Source organism: Spermophilus citellus (assembly GCF_964194105.1).
Source record: "Spermophilus citellus genome assembly, chromosome: 2".
NCBI lineage: Eukaryota > Metazoa > Chordata > Mammalia > Rodentia > Sciuridae > Spermophilus > Spermophilus citellus.
This window is the reverse complement of record NC_138183.1, coordinates 162,255,101-162,279,419: the sequence shown is the minus strand read 5'-3', so window position 1 is coordinate 162,279,419 and position 24,319 is coordinate 162,255,101. Positions and strand designations below refer to the sequence as shown.

The window sequence follows — 24,319 nt, the reverse complement described above, 5'->3', positions numbered from 1 at the left end:
AAATACTGCATATTCTTCTTATATGTGAAATCTAAAACAATAAAAGCCATAGAAACCAAGCAAGGAATGATGGTTACCAGAGGTTAGGGGTTGGGGAAATGGAAAGATTTTGGTAAAGGATACAATGTTTCAGTTAGAAGGAATAAATGAGAAGTGTTTGAAGTGATGCGTGTGTTGATTACCTTGGTTCAGTCAATCCATATTTTAATACATGTAGCATCATTTTTTACTCCATACATACATATAATTTGTCAATATTCAATTTTTCAAAACTAGCCATACAGATGCCACATTCAATGATCTCCATAACTGCAGATTCATCACCTCTTATGCCCCCTGACCTTGACATACATTATGATTGATGTGTCACCACCTAGCCTGTTTTTTTTGTTGTTGTTGTTGTTGTTGTTGTTGTTTTCCTTTCCTATCAGAAAGCCCAATTCTATCACGACCTGTCCTATCATAAGCTCCCACCTACAGAGGAAAGCCACAACTGACTGCCTTGATGAATGATACAGATACTTCCCTTACCAGGACATTCCTTATAGTCTAGGTAAATGATGTATCCTCTAGGCCTTTCTGCAATACGTAATCTGGAGAATTTCCACTTTACATGTATATCCATTTACCATGCTCACTTCTCTTACTTTTTAACTGTCTTCTACTATTCATCATAGCAATTCTAGCATTACAAGTTCATTTTAATGTGGACACCTGGTTTCTATGTTGTCAGAAGGCATGCTGGGAGAAAGTTGGTGCTGTCTTCTGGGGTTCTTGCCAGAGTGTTAAATCTAATATTTCTGAGAATGTTCCCAAATCAATAAAATTTTCCCTTGTTCAAATTTATACATTGTCCTGCTGGTCAAGCACCTTCAGAAATCCATGGCATGCATAATCTACCAGCACATGTGGACAGTCTTGGCACTCCTTTTAGATCACAGTCTCTTTCCTCCCTTATCTTGTCCAGCTCTTTTTTTTTTTCTTTTTTGGTACTAGGGGTTGAACCCAGGGGCACTCTTTCACAGAGTGATATCCCCATTCCTCCCACCCCACCCCACACTTTTTTTGTGTGTGTGACAAGGTCTCAGTAAGTTGCTTTGGTCTTCACTAAATTGCTGAAGCTGGCAGTATGGGTTGGCTTGTAGTTGGGCAAGTCCTTTTTTAAAATATTATTTTTTGTTGTTCTTCCACATTGTACCTCCCAAATGCATTTTTAATTGACTCATCACTTTCTGTAAAAAAAAGAAGAAGATTATCAAAGTATTTTGTTGGAATTTTATTGAATACACTGATTAATTTGGAAGAAGTATCAAAGGTAAGTGCAATGGGATGTTCCTGTTGTTGAAGCTGATTTTTTTGTGTGTGTGTGTCTAGTAGTCAGGTTCAAGTTATGGCCCCTTCTAAACTGCAGGAGTGGAAGGGAAGTCTGTTTTCTCTTGCAGTCCTACTCATGACACAGTGAGCAAGTTTAATGAGAGAGAAAAATTGACCACCTGGCTTCCCTTTCAAGATATATTCTCTCATGGCTTTACTACTTCAATGTAAATATTTTAAGCCCTATTTGTTCTCTTAAGCTTGTTCTCAATTGGCTTATAATTAGCATTTCTAATTATATTCTCTGAAATCACCAATACATTGTATATAGCTGGCTAAATGATGAAGCTTAATGGAGCTGAAGAACACAAGCAGAACTGATCCTGCTTCAAAATTGAAGCAGGTTCTAAAGATTAACAAACCAATATAAAAAGTGAGGGGGCCAAAGTGGAAGCTCGCAAGAAGTGGGAACATTTAGCTATTAATGTTGATGTGACCTCATTGCCTACACTTGTGAAGCCTGGGAATGTTTTAATTTTATAAGTAATAAATAGTTTACTAAGCAAAAAACACAGGATACATTTTTTTTAAGAGAGAGAGAGAGAGAGAGAGAGAGAATTTTTTAATATTTATTTTTTAGTTTTCGGCAGACACAAAATCTTTGTTTGTATGTGGTGCTGAGGATCGAACCTGGGCCTCACGCATGCCAGACGAGCACGCTACCGCTTGAGCCACATCCCCAGCCCAGGATACAGTCTTTGTACTGTAACTACTGGATAGCTTTGGCACAGTAAAAAGACCTCATAGAATTTACTTCAGATTTAATTCAATGGAGAAATTGAGTTTCATTTAGAAAGTAAATCTCTAAATCCTATTACTAAAATATTATTTTCCTATAGTCCGTCCTTGTAAATTGTCTGAACTGAATTTGAAAATTAGATAAAGCTTTTAAATGATAGTAGCTTGCATAAAATTATTATAGAATTTAAAAAGAAAATTCTAATTAGACAAAGTCTCCAAATGATAGCATGAATAGTGTTGTAATTGATCAACAGATGCTAATTTGTGTGTGTGTGTGTATGAGAGAGAGAGAGAGAGAGTGTGTGTGTGTGTTTACTTAGTGCTAATTAGACAAGTTAACATTGTTTGTTTTTCTCTGGTATTGGAAAATTGAATAATTATTTGTGCAATTATGGATAATGAAACAAGTATTAGAAGTGGTGTGTGTGTGTGTGTGTGAATCTGTCTGAAATCCCCTTTAGACTAAGTCAACGTGACCTCACAAGGCAGCTCCTGCTGCTGGACTTGTTACACCAATGAGGGAGAAATTGAGAGTTTAAACATGCTTCATCTCAGCTGCTGCAAACCCATGACTGGCCACTGGAGGATGTGGAAAGGGTAAAGAACATGGCCTTAAAATCTGTGCCTTGCCTCCTCTTTCTGTGGAGAAGTTCTAGCTGCTTGATAATTTATTTACTGTACCAGGAAAGGACGAGGGGTAAGCCTGATTTAGGCACTGAAGCAAATAGGTCAAAGGATAAACAAAGAGGTCCAAAAGAAATATCAGACAACCTAGAACCATCTCAAGTTTAACCACACCTCTCCCATGGGAAGAGAATTAGGGTACATCTTGAGAGTAAGGCAGGGGAGGTCCACAGATGTGGACCAAGGACAGAGAGGAACCAGAGTCTGTCTTTGGTGAAGAAATCACAGAGGAGATCAGAAGAATCAAGTCTGAAAGAGACAGTTCTGCCTGGCAGGAGAAGAGAATCATGCCCAGAGCATTTTTGCTTCTGTTTTCTTTGACGTTTTTCTCTGAAACCATCCTTCAAACAAGATGAGCATTCAGTCACAATTAAGACAGCCCATATCTAGGGCTGGGGATGTGGCTCAAGCGGTAGCACACTCGTCTGGCATGTGTGCAGCCCGGGTTCGATCCTTGGCACCACATACAAACAAAGATGTTATGTCTGCCAAAAATTAAAAAATAAATATTAAAATTATTTTAAAAAGCCTGTATCTAGTCTCAGTTCTGTCAGTCGACTACACTATTGTGGAAGATAATTGGACAACAAGGAGGTTCATAGGTGCAAGGTGGTCAACCCAACCCAATAGGTTGTTTAAAATGTTTGTTTTAAAAATTATATACCTAATAACTGGTTTTTCAAGAATTGATAATGTTGGTGTATGAAGATGTTGTTTTGTAATATTTTCAATCTTTAGGCACTTGTGCCACTTTTCAGCATTTGGGGGTTGTTTCCTGTTATATAAACAGAATATTATAAGGTCTACATTATTAAATTCATCCTTGTCTAGAAAATGTAACTGAAGCATCAGCTTTGGGCATTGGTTAACAGTTGTTAATGAGGAACCTTTAAAGAATGGATGACTATTCAACGGTTACTTTGAGGAGCCTAACCCTAAGCTAGTCATTAAAATTTGTTCCACAAAACTCTCAGTATTCCAAACAAGAATATGCTCTCACTGGGTTTCCTCATCTAGCAAGGATCAGGAGAAATCCAAGAAACCTGTGAATTTTGGAGTAATAGTATCCTTCCCAGAAAGGGTAAATATTGGGGAATGATATTGATCAAATTCTATTGTTATATTGTGTGAATATATGTCACACAAATCCCACCATTATGTACAACTATAATACACCAATAAAATATATGAAAACTTTTTTTAAAAAGAGTGCCTTTTCTAGCTTTCACACTTTTGGCTGCAGCAAAGAAGAGGGGACCCTAGAACTCAGTATTTTTTTTAATTTTTATTTATTCTAATTTGTTATATATGACAGCAGAATGCAGTACAATTCATATTACTCATATAGAGTTCAATTTTTTCATATCTCTTGTGGTACACAAAGTAGAGTTACACCATTTGTGTCTTCATACATGTACTTAGGGTGGTGATGTCCATCTCATTCCACCATCTTTCCTACCCCCATGCCTCCTCCCTTCCCCTCCTACCCCTATACCCTATCTATTGTTCATCTAATCTTCCAATGCTCTCTGCCCAACCCATCACGAATCAACATCCTTATATCAGAGAAAACATTCGGCATTTATATTTTTGGGATTGGCTAATTTTACTTTGCATTATATTCTCCAACTCCATCTATTTTACCTGAAAAATGCCATGATTTTATTCTCTTTTATTGCTGAGTAATATTCCACCGTGTATATATACCACATTTTCTTTATCCATTAATCTACTGGAGGGCATCTAGGTTGCTTCCACAGTTTAGCTATTGTGAATTGTGCTGCTATGAACATTGATGTGGCAGTGTTCCTGTAGTATGCTGTTTTTAAGTCCTTTGGGTATAGACCAAGGAGTGGGATAGCTGGGTCAAATGGTGGTTCCTTTTCCCAATTTTCCAAGGAATCTCCATACCACTTTCCAGATTGGCTGCACCAATTTGTATTCCCATTAGCAATGTATGAGTGTGCATTTTCCCCCACATCCTCGTCAACACTTATTGTTTGTATTCTTAATAGCTGCCATTCTTTTATTTTTTAAAGAATAAACTTCTAGCTTTATTGATCCTTCATACTGCATGTTTTCTATGATATGATTTCATGATCTCCTCTTTTTATTTTCTTCCCACTTGATTTCTTGATTTTTTTGAGAGAGAGAGAGAGAGAGACAGAGAGAGAGAGAGAGAGAGAGAGAGAGAGAGAGAGAGAGAGAGAGAATTTTTAATATTTATTTTTTAGTTTTTGCAGACACAACATCTTTGTTTGTATGTGGTGCTGAGGATCGAACCCGGGCCGCACGCATGCCAGGCGAGCGCACTACCGCTTGAGCCACATCCCCAGCCCCATAGCTGCCATTCTGATTGTAGTGAGATGAAATCTTAGAGTAGTTTTGATTTGCATTTCTCTAATTGCTAGAGATGTTGAACATTTTTTCATATATTTGTTGATTCATTGTATATCCTCTTCTGAGAAGTATCTGTTCAATTCCTTGGCCCATTTATTGATTGGATTATTTGTTGTTTTGGTGTTAAGATTTTTGAGTTCTTTATATATCGTAGAGATTAGTGCTATCTGATGTGCGGGTGGTAAAAATTTGCTCCCCAAATGTAGGCTCTCTATTCACCTCACTGATTGTTTCTTTTGCTGAGAAGTAGCTTTTGAGTTTGAAACCATCCCACTTGTTGATACTTGATTTTAATTCTTCAGCTATAGGATTCTTTATAAGGAAGTCAGGGCCTAATCCCATATGATGGAGATTGAGGCCTACTTTTGCTTCTATTAGGCATAATGTCTCTGGTTTAATTCCTAGGTCCTTAATCCACTTTGAGCTTTATGCATGGTGAGAGATAGGGGTTTAATTTCATTTTGTTGCATATGGATTTCCAGTTTTCCCAGCACCATTTGTTGATGAGGTTATCTTTTCTCCAATGTATGTTTTTGGCACCTTTGTCTAATATAAGATAACTATAATTATGTAGGTTAGTTTCTTGTGTCCTCTATTCTGTACCATTGATCTACAAATCTGTTTTGGTGCCAATAGCATGATGTTTTTGTTACTATTGGTCTGTAGTATAGTTTAAGGTCTGGTATAGTGATGCCACCTGCTTCACTCTTCTTGTTGAGGATTGATTTATCTATTCTGGGTCTCTTATTTTTCCAGATGAATTTCATGACTGATTTTTCTAGTTCTACGAGGAATGCCATTGGGATTTTGATTGGAATTGCATTAAATCAGTATAGTGCTTTTGGTACGATATTTTTTCTGCCTATCCAAGAGCAAGATAGATCTTTCCATCTTCTAAGGTCTTCTTTGATTTCTTTCTTTAGCATAGTTTTCATTGTAGAAAACTCAGTCCTTTTCTTGTGAGATGAGCAACCCACCCTGCTGCAACACACACACACACACACACACACACACACAACACACACACACCCCTATCTACTTTTCCAATGTTAGGCAAAACTCATTATGTCCTTATCCTTGTTGTATCAGTCTCCAAAGAAGACTAGATTACCCTTAGAACACCTTCATTCAGGGACACCTAAGCACATTCTCCCTTCTGACTTCATCTATGTTTTCATAATTTCTGTGCCTCTGGACAGGTAGTAAATACTCTATCTTTGTTAACTCTTATTAATGTCCTTTTACTTTCTTGTTGTAAGTAAAATTTGTTTCCCCCTAAAGTCTCTGTTCTCTCTCTCTCTCCCTCTCTCTCTCTCTCTCTCTCTCACACACACACACACACACACACACACACACACACTCACACACACACGATGGCCTATGTAGCACTGGGTCTGGAGTTCATGTGTCTTTGCTCCCACTGCCATTTCCACATCATCCTCCCTGCTTCACTAAAAACATTCATCTTGAGTCTTTGTTAATGGAATAACCATCTGTTAACCCTCCTAGTTTCAGACACATACTAACTCTCTAGATCATATGCCCTCATTGTTTAATGAATTTAGGTAGGTCCTGACTCCATTATCATTTTCTTCCAACACTATTTCTGATATAATTGTTAGTGATTTCAGTATCTGTGTAGAGGATTATTAACATGCTTGTTATATAGTAAGGTTTCTCTTGAAAGCAGAGTTTGAGACAAGGATTTGGGGTACCAGTGGCTTATTTGGAGATAATCCAGGAAGCAATAAGGAAGGAGAGTAAGATAGGGAAGGAGAAAAGGTCTCTGTAATGATGTACCGTCAGGGTCATGCCATGGACAAAGGGGACATGAGTACATTGAGACCTTTGGGAATCATTTGAGTGACTCACAATATTATCTATCAAAGACTAGAGACTAGGTCCCTTACTCACTGTTTCTTCACCCTACTGCTTGAGGGATATTCCCTGAAGCATTTTCTTCCTCTTGTTTTGCTGTACTTGCCTAAGAACCTCAAAGCCTCCTGGGTTTTGGAGAAGACTCTAAGGTGAAGGCAGAAAGGAGAGGTTCCCTTTTTAAGTGGGAAGCTAAGGAAACTGCACTAATATAATATAGAATACCCACTAAAACTTCTGTTAAAATCAGAAGCAGGTCAAGAAGTATGACTCTACACCAAAGGAACATGAAATGCCTAGCTTCTGAGTTCCCTGATCTCCTCATATCCAAGTTTCTGTTCTTTACCCTACCTCAACTACTCTCTTCCTTGATCATAGCTTAGGCCTTAGTCATTACCAATGGCTGCCACCAATTAACAGCCTATGCTCCATTTTACCCATCTATATTTCCCACCCTGTCCTTCTTGTTTCATGACTCCACAATCCTTAGATCCTTATCTGCATATAAAGTACTTTGATCCTACCATCTTTTTATGGTTCTTCACTCTCATAATTCAGCTTAACTCTGATGGTGAGTCATCATCCTGACTCCCCTTGTATATATGCTCAACTCTCTTCATCTTTTTCCCTCAACAAAACCTCAACCTTGTTAAATACATCCTATTCTATACATATCTGGTGCCTGCACTTGGGTGGCTGGATATGGCTTCAGAATTAAATAGGTCCTACCACTTACAAATTGTAAGATCTTAGAAATATTATTAAACTACTGAATCTTAGTTTTCTTATCTATGTCGAATGGTCTCAATTATAATTTGGAACAGCTAGGCTCAAGTTGGCACTTAGAACTGCACAAGAATCACAATACATTTCTCCAGTCCCTTTACTCTCCCACAATTGTAGATAACAATTTACTATTTTCTCCTTTTTCCCTTTGTTCTTAAACCTTGCAACATCCTCATTATCTTTGATCTTCAATCAAAGAACTTTTGTGCTGGGGATGGAGCTCAGTGGTAGAGCTCCTGCCTGGCATGCATGAGGCCCTGGGTTCCATCCCCAGCACAAAAACAAAAACAAAAAACTTTTGATGCACCTTGTCTGCTTTCTACACACAGAACTGTGCCAGGTGAGGTGGTATTCTTACATTTTAATTCTTTCTCACTGAGATTCAGCCATGTGAACTATAAGTTCAAAAGCAAGATCAAACCCAAATCTACAAAGACAAGAAGGTAGTTAAGAGTCCTCCTATTCTGTTGAGACTGGGTTTTTCTGAAGCCCAGTGAACAAGCTCAACAAGAGCTACCAAATGAAAAAATCAGGATATTATACCAGGTCAAGAGAGAAAATGAAGCAGCACCTGAGGTTCAAGGGCTTGACAATAAGCCAGTCTGGCTCAGGCAGAGAGGAAATATATATGGAGATGGGAGTGATGTCAAGAAAGAAATTCTTTCAAACCTAGAACCTATTAAAACTCCAGAAGCAGGTGAAATGCAATCACTAGTTTCAACAAAGATAAGTTGGAACCATGCATGCAGTCTTTGTGTTAAAACTTTGACCTTATTTATTTATTTATTTATTTTTGGAAGGGGAGAGGGTAATTAGGGATTGAACCAGAGGTGCTTAACCATGGAGCCACATGCCCAGCCTGTTTGGGGTGGTGGTTTTTTTGTTTGTTTGTTTTGTTTTTGTTTTTGTTTGTTTTGGTTCTCACTTTTTTTTTTTTTTTTTTTGAGACAGGGTCTCACTAAGTTGCTGAGGCTGGCTTTGAACTCACAAGCCTCCTGCCTCAGCTTCCGAAGATGCTGGATTACAGGTGTATGCCACCAAACCCAGCTTAACATTAAATTCTATAAATAAAATCTTTACAGTATCTATGGAGGGAGAGGAGGAAGGAGAGAAGGAAGGGAAGGGAAGGGAAGGGAAGGGAAGGGAAGGGAAGGAAGGGAAGGGAAAGAGAGAGAGAGAGAGAGAGAGAGAGAGAGAGACACTTCCAATAGCCCATCTACTATCTTGTGTCCATCCTTACTACTTTGTGTGACTCTGTGGTTCTAGTAAATGTGAATCTCTTTTCATTTGTACACTAAGTACCATCCTCTTTCTATATCAAGGACAGGGTCCTAGCAAATTTCCCCACCTTTATATATCTGCAAAACCTTTTTTTTTTTCCTTCTACTGGCTCTTTGATGATGGGAGAGAGTGTTTCTGGGGATTGAATCCAGGGACTCTTGCATGCTAAGCAAGCACCCTACCACTGAACTACATTCCCAACCCCTTCTACTGGATCATTTCTATCAGCACTTCTGACTCTTCTTACATGTGAAGTTCAAATAATAGTCTGGACAGGAGAGGCTAAAACATAGCATCAAATGTATTAATTTACATAAAGTGCATAGAACCATGCCTGACATATAATAGGCATTATACATGTTAGCTCTATTTGCTTTACATATATTGTTATATTTAATTCTTACAATAACTCTATGCCATAGATGCTACTTTTATCCTAATTATACAGATGAGGACACTAAGACTCAGTAATATTAAGTCATGCACCCAAGGTCTCAGCTCCTAAGTGGAGGGTCATGATTGATTTTAAAGCACATACTCTTAAGCACTATACAAGGGGTTCTTGGCTATTAGTACTGCAGATATAGGTTGCCTAAGATGCTTTTGAAAAATGCAGATTTGTACCTAACTCCTGACCTATGAAATTGCAATCTTCAGAAGATGAAGTTTGGAAATCTGCTTTTATAAAAAGCATCCTAGTTTATTTTGATGAAGTGATGTCGTGACCACATTTGAGAAACTCCTTTATATATCCTTTCATGTATACACAGAAAACAAAGGAGAAAAAACAGGCAACCAGTTAACAGTAGATATTTTACAACGTAGAAGAGATTTGATTATAGGGGACTTACAGTTTCTAAATAAATAAAAAGTAAAAATTATCCCACTTTCTACCATTGTGTATTAGTTAGGTTTTCATCATTGTGGCTAAAATGCCTGACTAGAACAACTCAGAGGTGGAAAAGTTTATTTTCAGATCATACATACATCCAGCCCTTGGTTGGCTGACTCCATTGCTCTGGGTCTAAGATGAGGCAAAGTATTATGGCAGAAGGACTGGATGGAGGAAAGCTGCTCACTTCACAGTAGCCAAGAAACAAGGAGAAAGAAGCAAGAGCCAGAGGGACAAGTTATATTCCCAAAGGGCATGCCCCCAGTGACCCACCTTCTCCAGCCACACCTCACCTGACTACAGCTACCACCCAGTACAGTAGTCCTTTCAAATTACTAATGCATGAAGTGGATTAATTTACGATTAGGTTTTAGCTCCCATAATCCTAGTAATTTTACCACTGTCATTAACATAAGAGCTTTTGGGGGACATCTCATATCCAAACAATATCAGATTGCTAACATTTTTAATATTTTTTCAAGTTTCTCCCTATTCAGACTAGGAAGTTGTTTTGTTTTGTTTTTTGCAAAGTTGGAATCATAATGTAAATAGGATTTCACATTTTACATATGATTTTCACATATCATATTCTGAGCATATCACTATGTAATTATGTATATAAGAGGTTGTTAGGGCTGGGGATGTGGCTCAAGCGGTAGCACGCTCGCCTGGCTTGCGTGTGGCCCAGGTTCGATCCTCAGCACCACATACCAACAAAGATGTTGTGTCCGCCGAAAACTAAAAAATAAATATTAAAATTCTCTCTCTCTCTCTTTTTTTTAAAAAAAGAGGTTATTAAAAAAAAGTATGTATACTAGGGAATGAAGTTAAATAGCAAGCTCACCAGAGAAAAACATGGCAGGATTGTATGGATAGTGTTAAGTGCCCACACAAGTTCTGAGTTTATCATTTACTGAGAACCCATTCAACTTTGTTTGAGGCTTTTCTCTAGCAATGTCTAGCTACTTGGGTACAGGCATAGAGAAGAAACAAGGGTTAACTCAAGTTTGTGATTTTATTACTAAGTGCATGACAGAGGGGAAAAGAGGTTAGGTGTTGAACACATTTGTAAGAAATGATTATATAATAAGTATAAATTGGACTGGTAGGACCCTCATCTGTAGTGGGTTCTACTTTCTGGAGGTGATGGTGGAGCTTAAAAATGTTTGGAGCCATGAGACAGTCATCCAAATAGAGTAGTCCCAATGGCCTGAGCAAAGACTTAAGGTGCAGATGATTGTCTTGTAGGCAATGTGGAGAAGGCACTTACTGCTAAGATGCACTCTTCCAAGAAACACAAGTAATATAACCCTCAGCACAGACAATGCATAGTACTCCATGGCATAGTAAGGAAGGATCTGATTGAGCAGTAAGAATAGAAATTGACCTCTACAACGAAAACTACAGAACACTAAGAAAAGAATTGAAGAAGACAGAAAGATTTCCTATGTTCTTGGATAGGCAGAATTAATATTGTCAAAATGGTCATACTACCAAAACTATTATACAGATTTAACGCAACTCCTATTAAAATCCCAATGATATTCTTCATAGAACTAGAAAAAGCAATCATGAAATTCATCTGGAAAAATAAGAGACCCAGAATAGCCAAAGCAATCCTTAGCAAGAAGAGTGAAGCAGAAGGCATCACAATACCAGACCTTAAACTGTATTACAAAGCTATAGTAACAAAAACAACATGGTATTGGCACCAAAACAGACATATAGACCAATGGTACAGAATAGAAGACACAGAGGTAAACCCACATAAATATAGTTATCTCATAATAGACAAAGGTGCCAAAAAATACATTCTATCTTTTCCTTAGAAAAGATAGACTATTCAACAAATGGTGCTGGAAAAACTGGAAATCCACATATAGCACAATAAAATTACAACCCTGTCTCTCTCACTCTGCACAAAAATCAGCTCAAGAGCTAGGGTTGTGGCTCAGTGGTAGAGCACTTGCCTAGCACAAGCGAGGCCCTGGGTTCAATCCTCAGCACCACATAAAAAAGGTATTGTGTTCAACTACAACTAAAAAAATAAATATTTTTTTAAAAATCATCTCAGAGTGGATCAAAGACTTAGACACTAGAACAGAGATCCTACACCTAATAGAAGAAAAAGTAGGCTCAAATCTTCATCATGTTGGCTTAGGACCAAACTTCTTTACAAGACTCCTAAAGTGCAAAAAGTAAAATCAAGGATCAGGGGCTGGGGATGTGGCTCAAGCAGTAGCGCTTGCCTGGCATGTGCAGTGCACTGGGTTCGATCCTCAACACCACATAAAAATAAAAAATAAAGACATTGTGTCCACCTAAAACTAAAAAATAAATATTAAAAAATTAAGAATCAATAGATAGGATGGTTTCAAACTAAAAAGCTTCTTCTCAGCCAAGGAAACAATCAATAATGTGAAGAGAGAACCTACAGTTTGGGAGAAAATATTTACCACACTCATCCCAGATAGAGTACTAATCTCCAGGATATATAAAGAACTCAAAAAAACTTAACACCAAAAAAACAAATAACCCCATCAATAAATGGGCTAAGGAATTGAACAGACACATCACAGAAGAAGAAATATAATTGATCGGCAAATATATGAAAAAATGTTCATCATCTCTAGCAATTAGAGAAATGCAAAGCAAAACTACTCTAAGATTTCATCTCACTCCAGTTCAGTATAGCAGTTATTAAGAATAAAAGCAGCAGCTCGGGAGGTGAAGGCAGGAGGATCATGAGTTCAAAGCCAGCTTCAGCAATTTAGCTAGGCGCTAAGCAACTCAGTGAGACCCTGTCTCTAATAAAATGCAAAATATGGCTAGAGATGTGGCTCAGTGGTTGAGTGACCCTGAGTTGGATCCCTGGTAGCCCCCTCCCCCCAAAAGAATACAAGCAACAATAAGTGTTTGTGAGGATATGGGAGAAAAGGCATACTCTTATATTGCTGGTGGGACTGCAAATTGGTGCAACCAATCTGGAAAGCAGTATGGTGAATCCTTAGAAAACTTGGAATGAAACCACCATTTGACCCAGCTATCCCACTCCTTGGTCTTTATCCAAAGGACTTATAAATCAACATACTATAGTGATGCAGCCAGATCAATGTTTGTAGCAGCACAATTCACAATAGCTAAACTGTGGAAGCAACCTAGATGCCCTTCAGTAGACGAATGGATAAATAAGAGGTGGTATATATATACACAACAGAATATTACTCAGCCTTAAAGAAGAATGAAATTACAGTATTTGCAGGTAAATGGATGGAGCTGGAGAATATCATGCTAAGTGAAATAAGTCAAACCCAGAAAACCAAAGGCTGAGTGTTTTCTCTGATAAGTGTATGGATCCATAATGGGAGGGGGTAGGGAAGCATGAAGGAACTTTGAATTGGGCAGAGGGGAGGGGGGTAAGGGAGGGGGTGTAGGGGTAGGAAGGACAGTGAAATAAGATGGACATTATTATCCTATATATGTATATGAGTACACTATTGATGTGACTCTCGGCTATGTACAAAGGAATGTGTTGTGATCCATTTAAGTAAAACATGTCAAAATGCATTCTACTGCCATGTATAACTAATTAGAACAATTTTTTAAAAATAGAAATTGATATAAGTATACTGTAAAATTCCAGTTAGGTTAGATTTAGGGTTTGCCCCTATAAATCTTTCTGATAATAGACAATGGTTCAGTCTTTTAAGGTGGACTCTTTCTCCCTGTGGTACTGAGAGGCTCAGGAGGCTCTGATATACATCTTCCTCCAACTCTTGGGTCTGTTTTGCTCCTTGTTCTCCAAAATCCTGTGAACTCTTGGTGCCTCATCTAGGTTTTTTCACCAATTTTCTCATAAATACATAGTTTACTGATTAAACTTTGTATACTCTCTTGATAAGTGCAAACATTTTTAATGTTTATGGCCTCAGAAATAAAAACTTTATAACTATTGTTCATCAAATGGATTTCAAGAGCCTATTTTGGAAGTAATAATCCTAAACATCCTGGACACAATGCATGCATTAGATCAATAATTGTTTGACTTTCTGTAAGTGAAAAAAAAGCACAAAAATGTTTTTCATTAATTTATATCATACTGCTGAGTGAAAAGAAAGGATGTGAGGGCTGGGGCTGTAGCTCACTGGTAGAGTGCCCGCCTCACATGTGTGAAGCACTGGGTTCAATTGGCAGCACCACATAAAAATAAAGAAAGATATTGTGTCCAATTACAACTAAAAATATATTTTTTTAAAAAAAGAAAGGATGTTACAAAGTATAAGTAGTATGCCATCATTTGGGGGTAGGGGAGAAGAAAAAGAATGTATATAGGAATGCTTATATAAGTACAGAACATCCTAGGGGTTCACAGTATCTGTAGTTGTCTCCAAGAAGGAAGAATAGATGCTGGAGGTTATGGAGAAAGAACAGATGCTGGAGGCTTATTTATTTCTTAATTCCCCCAATGTTTAGTCATAAAACATTTCAAACATATAGACAAGCTGAAAGAATTACCCATAGGGAACACTAGTATTTGCCACCCAGACTCTGTCATTAACACTTTAATTTGCTCTATTAGTCTTTCTACTCAACCATCAATCTACCTTAGTTTTTGATACATTGCAAAATAAATTGTAAATATAAATTCACTTAACCCCTACATTCTAGATAATAGACATGATTAACTGAATTTCAAATTGTGTTTACCATATTTTCTTTTGAATGAAATGTATCCATATTAAGGATACATTGGCTGAATTTTGACAAATGCATAAATCAGAATAACCCTAATCTCTATCACAATACTGTTAAAAAAAAAAAAACAGAAACCCAGAAAACAGAAGAAGGCCTACTTTTGATTGCATTGCTTTTAGCATCTTTAGAATTTTGTGCCATATACTTGTGTTCTCTATTTTAAAAGTAAATATTTAAACATCTTAAATATTTAGACTTTTTTAGCCAGGCATGATGGCACATACCTGTAATCCCAGTGATTTGGTAGGGTGAGGCAGGAGAATCTCAAGTTCAAGGCCAGCCTGGGCAACTTAGGTCCTGTCTCATAATTTAAAAAAATAAAAAAAGTGTTGGGAATGTATATCATTAGTAGAGTGCTGCAGGGTTCAATCCCCAGCATTGGAAAAAAAATGTATCTCATATATATATATGTACATATATATATGTATATATATATGTACATATATATATATATATATATATATACACATACATATATTTTTATAATGATGGATCATTGAGTCTAAATTAGATGAGAAACAAAACAAAAACAGGAGGAGGTGATACATGACAAGGAAATGATATATGACAATGGAATGGACTCATTGATGTTAAAGAGTTGTAGTGGTGGTGTTACCAGACAACTCTTTTGGCTAGACAGTGGGATGTTGGAATGGAGTTTTCAAAAGTAGTCATTAAGGTTCATTCATAAGGGTCCATTCGTAAGGAATGGGTGGCTTGTTTGAATGAAGATTAACATATTAGTTCTTCTCTCTACCTTGTCTCAAGTGCACAGTATATTTTCCCCTTGTAACATTTAGTACTACAACACTATAAGTAATTTAGCTATCTCTCCCAGTCCACAGGGGATTGCAAGGATACCAAAATCCTTGTATGTCCATGTCTTATATAAGATGGTGTAATATTTGCATATAATATACACACATACTCCTGTATAGTTTAAATCATCTCTACATTATTATAATACATGTTAATAATGTAAGTACTATGTAAATAATTGTTTTACTGTATTGTTTAGCCAATAATGATAAGGGATAAAAAAGTCAGTATACATAAAATTTTTCCCCAATTATTTTTCACCTGTGGTTGTTTGAATTCACATACATGGAACTCACAGATATGGAAGGTCAAAAGTATTTGAGTAACTATGCTTAATATTTGGTTCCCTTCATAAGCTCCAAGAAGGCAGGGGTCTTCTCTATTTAATCCTGTATTTCCAGCACCTACCACATATAGAATTGGAGTCGTTAGGTAGCCTTACCTCTTTGTTTTGCTTTACTCCAGAGCTTATTTACTTCTACATATTATGAGGGTGTGAACAAACACTGTTTTAAAACTTGCATAATACATACCAGGTATCCTGTAAACTCTCAGTATAAATAATCTTCCCTTCCTTAGGCCAGTGGTTTGTAGTTTGAAGGGATAAAATTAGCGGGCTATGGTTTAGGATATTCTAGGCCAGTGTTCCTTCAAGGAATCCAATTAATACTCATCCCCTAATCTTTTTTAAAATATATTTTTAGTTGTTGATGGACACAATATCTTTATTTACTTATTATGTGGGTGTTGAGGATCAAACCCAATGCCTTACACATGCTAGGCAAGTGCTCTACCACTCAGCTACAGCCCCAGCCCTGACCACATAAGCTTTAATATTTAAGCACCAGTCACTCCTGATCAGAAATGTTAATAGTTAACACGTTTGTGCATTCACTCATTCAACAGACATTTACGGGTTCCTTCTCTGAGCCAGTTATTTAAGACAGCTGTCATGATCCCTGAATGATAATGTATCTCATCTCCTCTAACCCGAAGTCCCCAGGTCTGGGGTGAGCGGCAAGCTACTATGGGCAAGGGGTGAGGGTGAGGGGAACTTCCAGTCTCGCCAGCAGAGGGCGCGCCCCCGCCCTCCGGACTCAGTAGGCTTCTAGGCTCCCATGCTCGCTCCCGAGCGCGCCCCCGTCCGCCGCATCACGTGATGCGGCCACGGAACCTGAGCTGCAGGGCCTAAGCTGAGTTAAATTCGTTGCCGGTGGCCGCTGTGGGTGCAACCACAAAGGCTAATCCGGAGGAGTCGGGGAGTCCGTTAGAGTCGATGCTTCCTCCTCGAAGTCAGGTCGGCTCCTGTTACCGTCTCACCATTCGTTGCTCCTGTCTCTCTTGAGCTTTTGCATGAGCTCTTTCGTGTGGGGAAGCTCCAGTGACCATGTAGGGGAAAAAAGCGAGGAAGCTCCGGTGCCTAGGACGAGGTCAACGCTGCCGGCACGCCGCCCGAGCGCCCTGAACACCCCGGGTACGGGCCACTGGGCCCGTGGGCCCTGGTGGGAACTCGGGCCTCCTGTTGTGGCCTGGCCCGGAGCGCCACGAATTCTCGCCTCCTCTCGCGAGAGTCTAAGTTGAAGGAACATGGCGACGTCTAATCTGTTAAAGGTAAGACCCTTACTCCAGCTTGCTTTTTACTCCATAGCCTCCGGGTTCAGGTCTTCGAGAACGGCTTGGTTCAAGTTCCGTGGCGAAATGCGGCAGTGCTCCGGGGTTGTCTGCTGGAAGGGAAGCCGCGGTGGCTGCGCCGAGGACCGGGACGCCGTTCTCTGGCCTTGGGGTCGAGAGGCTTTGGTGGTCCCTCCCCTCTCTCTGGCTGACGGGTGTGTGAGAAGCCCTGCCGAGGGCTGGCGGGGACCAGTGTTTTCTAGGGACCAGCTCTGGCTGGGAACGAGAGATGAATAGTCGCTGTGTCCGGACCATTGGGCCATTATTCCTCTTAGGTTCTGTTTATTCTGAAGCAAGAGTCTAGGACGCATGAAAGGGAAATCCAAGAAAATTCTGCCTGTTTCAATGACTCTACCACAGCTCCTCAATTTCTGTTCTCATACTGTCTGCACGCAATGCGAGTCAGACAGCAGTGCCTCCCACTCCATCCTCCTTCTGCCTTTTCTGCATGCTACACCTTCCTTCCTATTCTCTCATTCTTTGACTTCCTATCCCCTTTCTTTTCCTTAAGAGGCTGTTCCCCAACCTTCACCCCCATTAAAGGACACTACCAAATGACAGTGAATAAGTGCTGATATTATATCCATCGTTTTAGGAAAGTTCTTATCAAATAAAACATTTCAAGTTTTTTATCGCAAAAGAGATATAGGCCCAGAGGGACAGATTCTCCATTATAAGTTTAAAAGTTTGGAGGAGAATGAGGAAGACATGAACTATTCTGCTCTTTAGTATCTTTTGCCTTAACAGTACTGTCTGAAATGGGAGTAGTGATTACCTCTCTCTCAGAGCCATCATTATCCCCTCAGGCAAGGTGAATGGTTATTAAAAATATAGAAAATATATTAAAGCGCAAAGTGCATTCTATTATCATGTATAACTAATTAAAACAAATAAGAAAATATATTAAAGTGTACTGAAACCTCGTTTTCATATCTTTTTTAAGCCACTAAATTAGCTGCCTAATTGAAGTCTTATATTTCTCTTAGTAAAATTTTATTATTTTATATCACCTTTTACAAGGGCCTAGAACTAGACTCTGAATTTCTGCCACTTAAGAGCTGTGTGACAAGTTTCTTAATTTCTTGTGCCCACGTTTCCTCATCAGTAAAATGAAATGAGCAATAACACCTATTTTGAGCAAGCACTGTAATTAAGTGAATTAATGTAAAGTTCTTGTAACTGTGCCTGGCACTTAATTAGTATACAATACAGTAAATTACTAGGACTAATGTTCCTGTTTCTTTAAGAAAACTAATCCATAGGAATTAACTCATTCTACTCTTTCTTTTGTAACAATATAGGAAAGTTTTAATGTATTAGTTCAGAAAGAAAATTTAACTTTTGAAATTAGTGTATCCATGTTTTAGTGGGCAGTATTTTTTGTTAATAGAAATAGTTTTAAGAAATGATTTGGTTCCTTATTCTTTGTGAGTGTTTGACTCATTGATTACTTGGATATGAAGCACAGTCTCCTCTCCCACCCTCTGAATTCTCTATCAGAAAATAGCAAGTTGCTACTCTCTGTACAAAGCCTCACAAAGGATTTTTTGGAAGAGGTATAAACCTAAAGCTACTGCCGTCAATTGCAAGTTAAGTGGTTACCTTGTAAAGATTATGAGTCTGTATCTACAACATACACCAAAGAGTGGGAACAAACAAACAAAACCTGCCAGACATTATAGAAAATGGGCACTTACGGTTTAGGGTAAAAGGGCACTTAGGGTTAGGGTAAAAAGATCACGAGGAAATTAGGAGCATCTTACTTTCAAAATAGCCCTTACCCTCTTTTCCTTCTCATGTGTAAACCTCAGTTTCTTAAATAAATCTCTGCTAGTGCCTTTTTTTAAAGTGCTTTAACTTAAACAATGTTTAAATAACTTTCATAAATAAAAGGAAGGTGATAATGCATTGAAAATGAGTGACTCCATTATATTAGTAAACTTGAAGACAGATGCCAAAAAATACTTTGGAAAAATTTCAATAAAATTATTTTATGAAATGTTAACTATGGGAAAAGGCAGCATTTCTAAATGAATATTATATAGCATGTGATTTTAAATATGTATAACTTATGTTATATAGTGGCTTTACAAATAGACATTTGGTTCTGTTATCTATTAACAAAAGTTTATGTATTCAAGTTGGCCAGAAAACTTTTTTTTTCCTCATGTTATTGGGAAGTGGGAGGATTGCCTCATACTCCTACATTAAAAAGTAGTAATTATAGAGTGGGAAAATGGAAGTTTATCTTCTGGAAGAAATATAGTGAGAACCTACCACGTCTAGAACATAATTTGTAGCATCATTAAATGCAAGGCTGTTGGTACCTTGAATAGAGACAGGGCTGACTGCAGAGTGACCAAATTAGCCTCATTTCCTTTTTTTTTTTTGGCATTGGGGATTGAACCCAGGGCCTGTGCATGCAAAATCATGCATTCTACCAACTGAGCCATATCCCCAGCCTTCATTTCCTTTTTTGACAGGATTAGTTGACTGGTTTATTAGTGAGATGCTGTTGACATTGTGCAATTAGATTTCACCATGGCACATTTGACAAATTGATCATGTCTAGTGGTCAAAATAGAGAAATGGGAGCTAAATAAGAGTTGATTATAAATTAAACAACTTTACCTGGAAAACGATGAATAATAATAAACAGTCATCAACCCTAAAGGGAGTACTACTGAAAGTATAGTGTCCTACTGAAAGTATACATTCTTTAGTTATTTACCAGTAACTTTGATGAAATCAAGTTTATTGAGTTTGTGGGTGACAGAAGCAGTTAAAGGAATAGCTAATGTTTTGAAAGTTTGTCAGAACTTTCTTGACGTGAAACGTGTAAGTTAGAGCCCAGTGCAATAAAAAACACCAAATTTTTTAATATTGGAAGTTGATTAAAATAATTTTATTCTTTTTTTTTTTAATTTTTAATATTTATTTATTTTTTCTTAGTTCTCGGCGGACACAACATCTTTGTTTGTATGTGGTGCTAAGGATCGAACCCAGGCCGCATGCACGCCAGGCGAGCGCGCTACTGCTTGAGCCACATCCCCAGCCCCTAATTTTATTCTTTTTAAAGCAAATGGACTGTTGCTGAATCTGAGAATTCTTTTGGGTATACAAAGATTTGTGTAGTACATTTTGACATATACAATTATAAGCCTCTCTGAGCAGTTGATATCTACAAAACCTTTTCCATATTGCTACTTTATCTTGTTTTTTTCTTTCGTTGTGTTTTATAGAACATTTATAGTAATCTGATAGTTTTACCTTGTGTTTTAGATTACTTGTGTCTAATTCTAACATAATTGTTCGTTTTCTTTTGCAGTTATCTGGGCCCTCAGTGCTCATTTTCTTCACATCTAGTTAATCATCCTACTTCAAAAAGCAATCTTTTGAACCTCTTTTTTCTTCTTCTGATCCTTACTTTTCTTAATTCTAGCCCATTACTTTACGTAGCTATTGGGAATGTCCTTAATTACGTTGGTCAATACCACAAATTTTTCTAGTGTTCCCTATATTCTGCTGTTTTTCCATGCCACCTCCTAAATTGCTGCTTTCCCTCTGTCCTAGTTTTACCCCCTGAACTTGATGGCATATTCCCTCAATTTTTCCCCCACTTCTATGCCAATAAGAAAAGTTCATGTATTTCTTTATATAAATATAATGTGTGTTCTGCTTCTGTCTCAAACTTATGCTCTTTCTCTTTATTCACTGTCACAATTCTTGAAAAAGCCCCCATTTGCTGCCTTTATTATTCTTCACCTTTTTCCTTAATTCTCCCCCCCAATTATGTTGAAGCTGCCAAGTCTTCAGTGTGCCAGCAACCTTATGATTGCCAAGAGATTCTTCTTTGATAATGTTCATTCTATCTTATGATTTTATTGCTCACTTCCTCTGCTTTTCTTTTGTCTTTTGGTTTTTTTTCCTTTCTTTTTTTTTCTTTCGTGTGTGTGTGGAGAGAGAGAGAGAGAGAGAGAGAGAGAGAGAGAGAGAGAGAGAGAGACAGTATACTCTGCTTGGTCTACTGTCTCTCAAATCACTTGTGTTTTTCACTGACCTCCCTCCCTTCCCCCCAACATAATTATTTCTCAGAATTTAATCTTTAGCCCTTTCCTCTCTGGGTACTTTTTTTCTGGGACAGTCTTAACTCTCATGATTTCACTATTTTTATCTCTTAGAGCTGATCTGAGCTCTAGACCAAAACACAGTTCTGACCATATCACTTTCCTGCTTAGATACCATTGATGGTTCAAATTCTTTGAGCTCTTTCCAGTTGTGTCTTCTCCTTAATTATCTGTCTCACTGACACACTGCTACCTCGATGGTTACTTGTTGACTCACTAGCATTTTAGAGATTGTCTTTTTTCCTATAACTAACTCTACCTTTCTCCTAATTAGATGTAGAGAGACAGACTGATGAGGTGAGTGGTATACAATCAATTCACTAGAGGATCCAAATTTGAAAGTGAAATGTGAAGCACAATTTTTCTCAGTGAAAAATTTTATCCTTTGAGAGGAAAAAAATTTGGAAATAGCAGTGATTCAAAGTGTCTACAGAATTTATTCGTTATTAAATAATCTTATTAGATACCTATATGCAGGACACCAGGAAGAATACAGAGCTATACATATAGCAATGTCCATGCTCTTTGGGAATTTGTCGTATACTGAAGAAGATTGAATGGTACTAATGATTTTACTATAAGGAAGAATTTCAGGTGTAGTACCACCTGCTGTGTGGTCCCTCATAGATTGAAGTAGTAATTTCTCAGGGGATGATCAAGGTAAGTTTTGTGGAGAAAGCATTGGAGCTGGATTTTGAAGAATGAGTATTCTTTCTGTAGGTGGTGATTAGAAGAAAATTTGGTAAGAATAGAGACTAGATCAGTTTGGCTGCAGTATAAGCAGGACTTGTTACATCCTGTATGGTAGGTGCTCCTTAGAATTGGAGCATATTAGCACAGAATATAGGTAAACAGCAGGATAGAAAAGTAAAAAGAAAGTCAGAGTCAGATAGTGAAGGGCCTTTGATGCTTCATAAGTAAGTGGGTTTGAAATAAATTTCCATAGATAATAGGGAATATTTGGAAAATATGTGAGCAGAGATATTGTCAAACTTTCAACCTATTTTGGCTCTTACACACAAAATTTTACTTATATTTTATGTGCACTCAAAATCTCATTTGTGGGATAGCTGTGGATGAGGAGTATTTGTACTAAAGATATGTTCATTAAAACCATAATGAGTCATTAACTCTATGGGAAATAAATTTAATAATTGAACAAGAAATTGACATTTTTCTAATTCTAACTACATGATGGTAAACCAGGCAGATTCACTCCTGCCCGTGTAACTTACATTTTTGTGGGGAAAAGAAACAATAAACATAAGCAAATATGTAGTATAAGTCATATTGTGATAAATACTTTGAAGGAAAACAGTAAAAAATAGAGAATGAAGGTGTTATTTTTGACAAAATGATCAAGGAAGACCTCTGGGGAGGTGGATGATATTTGAGGCAGGACCTTTATGAAGCATGGGAGCAACCATACATGTTTAGGAGAGGAGTTCTGTATACAGGGAACAGCAAGTGCAATTTACTGAGTCAGGATCGCATTTGGCAGGGAATATGGATGTGATACCAAGATTTGAATGAATGTTTTCAGTGAATGTGGTTAAGATATATAACTGGGGATTGAACCCAGGAGTGTTCTACCTCAGAAATACAGCCTCAACCCTTTTTTAAAAAATTTATTTTGAGATAGGGTCTTGCTGTATTGACCAGGCTGGTTTCAGACTTACCATCCTCCTGCCTCACCTTCCCAAGTAGCTGGGATTACAGGTGTGTACCATATCCAGCCATAACTAGATTATGCTTTTTAATGTGTCTAGTTGAACATAAAAGAAAGGCTAATTAACTTAGCTTGTCAATTTTTTGCTAGATTATTAAGAATTGCTATTTTGAAATGGTCGTCAAAGAGGGGCGTTGAGCCTTTGGGATGCTTTTCCTCATTTCAGAGTCCTGCCTAGAAATGTGAATGCCTATGACACAGCCTAGAGGGAAACAAATTTAGGGATATGTAAGAATGGGAATGGGAATGGTGGACTAAATCAGTAATAAACTGTGATAATTATAAATGGGAAAACCTTTTGTGCTTTGTGAAAACAAAAGTTTACTCAGTTTTGATAAGCTAGAGGTGATGTATGTTAATTAAAGCTACTAAAAGGAAGTGACACTTAAACTTTGAGCGATCAGTCATTTATCAATGGATTTAAAGAGGGAGATTTTAGAATACTAGAAAGCATCAAGAACCCACTAGTCATGCCTGTGATTACGAAGTGACCTGGGAGACTGAGTCAGGAGGATCTTAAGTTTGAGGGCAACGTCAGCAGTGTAGCAAGACCCAGTCTTAGCATAAAGAATAAAGAGAGCTGGGGATGTAGCTCAGTGTAAAGTGCCCCCTGGGTTCAATTCCCAGTACCCCACCCCACTCCACCAAAAAAAAAAAAAAAAAAAAAAATCCCACCAATTATCAATCTAGTTTAGAAGTGTGGAAAAATAGTCAGGTTTTTCTTATTAGATATTTTGCTTTAAGGCTCTGATGAACCTAGTTAGTGTCACTAAAAGCCATCTGGCTCTTGCCTTTGGTATAGTAGGTAGAATAAATAGGTGCCAGATATGCTCTGCAAACATAGCAGGGCACAACTCAGATTAAAACATAGATGAACAGTACATACAAATAATGTCAAGGGTAATTGATCTGTGTAACTGGGGTTTGTTTATTCCATAAATGTCTGAATAACTACTTGGCAGGATATTATGCTGAGTGTCTGATACAGTAATGAATATGACAGATAGGGTCCTTAGTCTTTGGAGGGAAAATGCTAACACTACAGAAATAATACACTGCTTAGTTTTTGCCAGTAATGAAGGCTATGATAAAAACACTATATTAAGAGTGTTCAGGGCTGGGGTTGTGGCTCAGTGGTAAAGCGCTCACCTAGCATGTGTGAGGCCCTGGGTTCGATCCTCAGCA

The 24,319-nt window shown here is 37.8% G+C and overlaps 1 protein-coding gene across 4 annotated transcripts in view; it reads left to right on the top strand.

Annotated features, from left to right (window-relative positions):
• The first annotated feature begins 16,733 nt into the window (after window positions 1-16,733).
• Window positions 16,734-24,319, top strand: part of CUL5 (cullin 5) — an 89,694-nt gene continuing 82,108 nt past the window's right edge. For 3 of the 4 annotated variants that reach the window (XM_081282063.1, XM_081282061.1, XM_081282060.1), the window contains exon 1: window positions 16,735-17,218. Coding sequence is in view for 3 of the 4 variants with exons in the window: in XM_081282061.1 (XP_081138187.1) it covers window positions 17,195-17,218 (24 nt within the window). In the remaining variant the exon portion in view is untranslated. Of the gene's footprint in view, window positions 17,219-24,319 lie in introns of all 4 variants that reach the window. The other variant, XM_081282062.1, reaches the window with a different exon arrangement.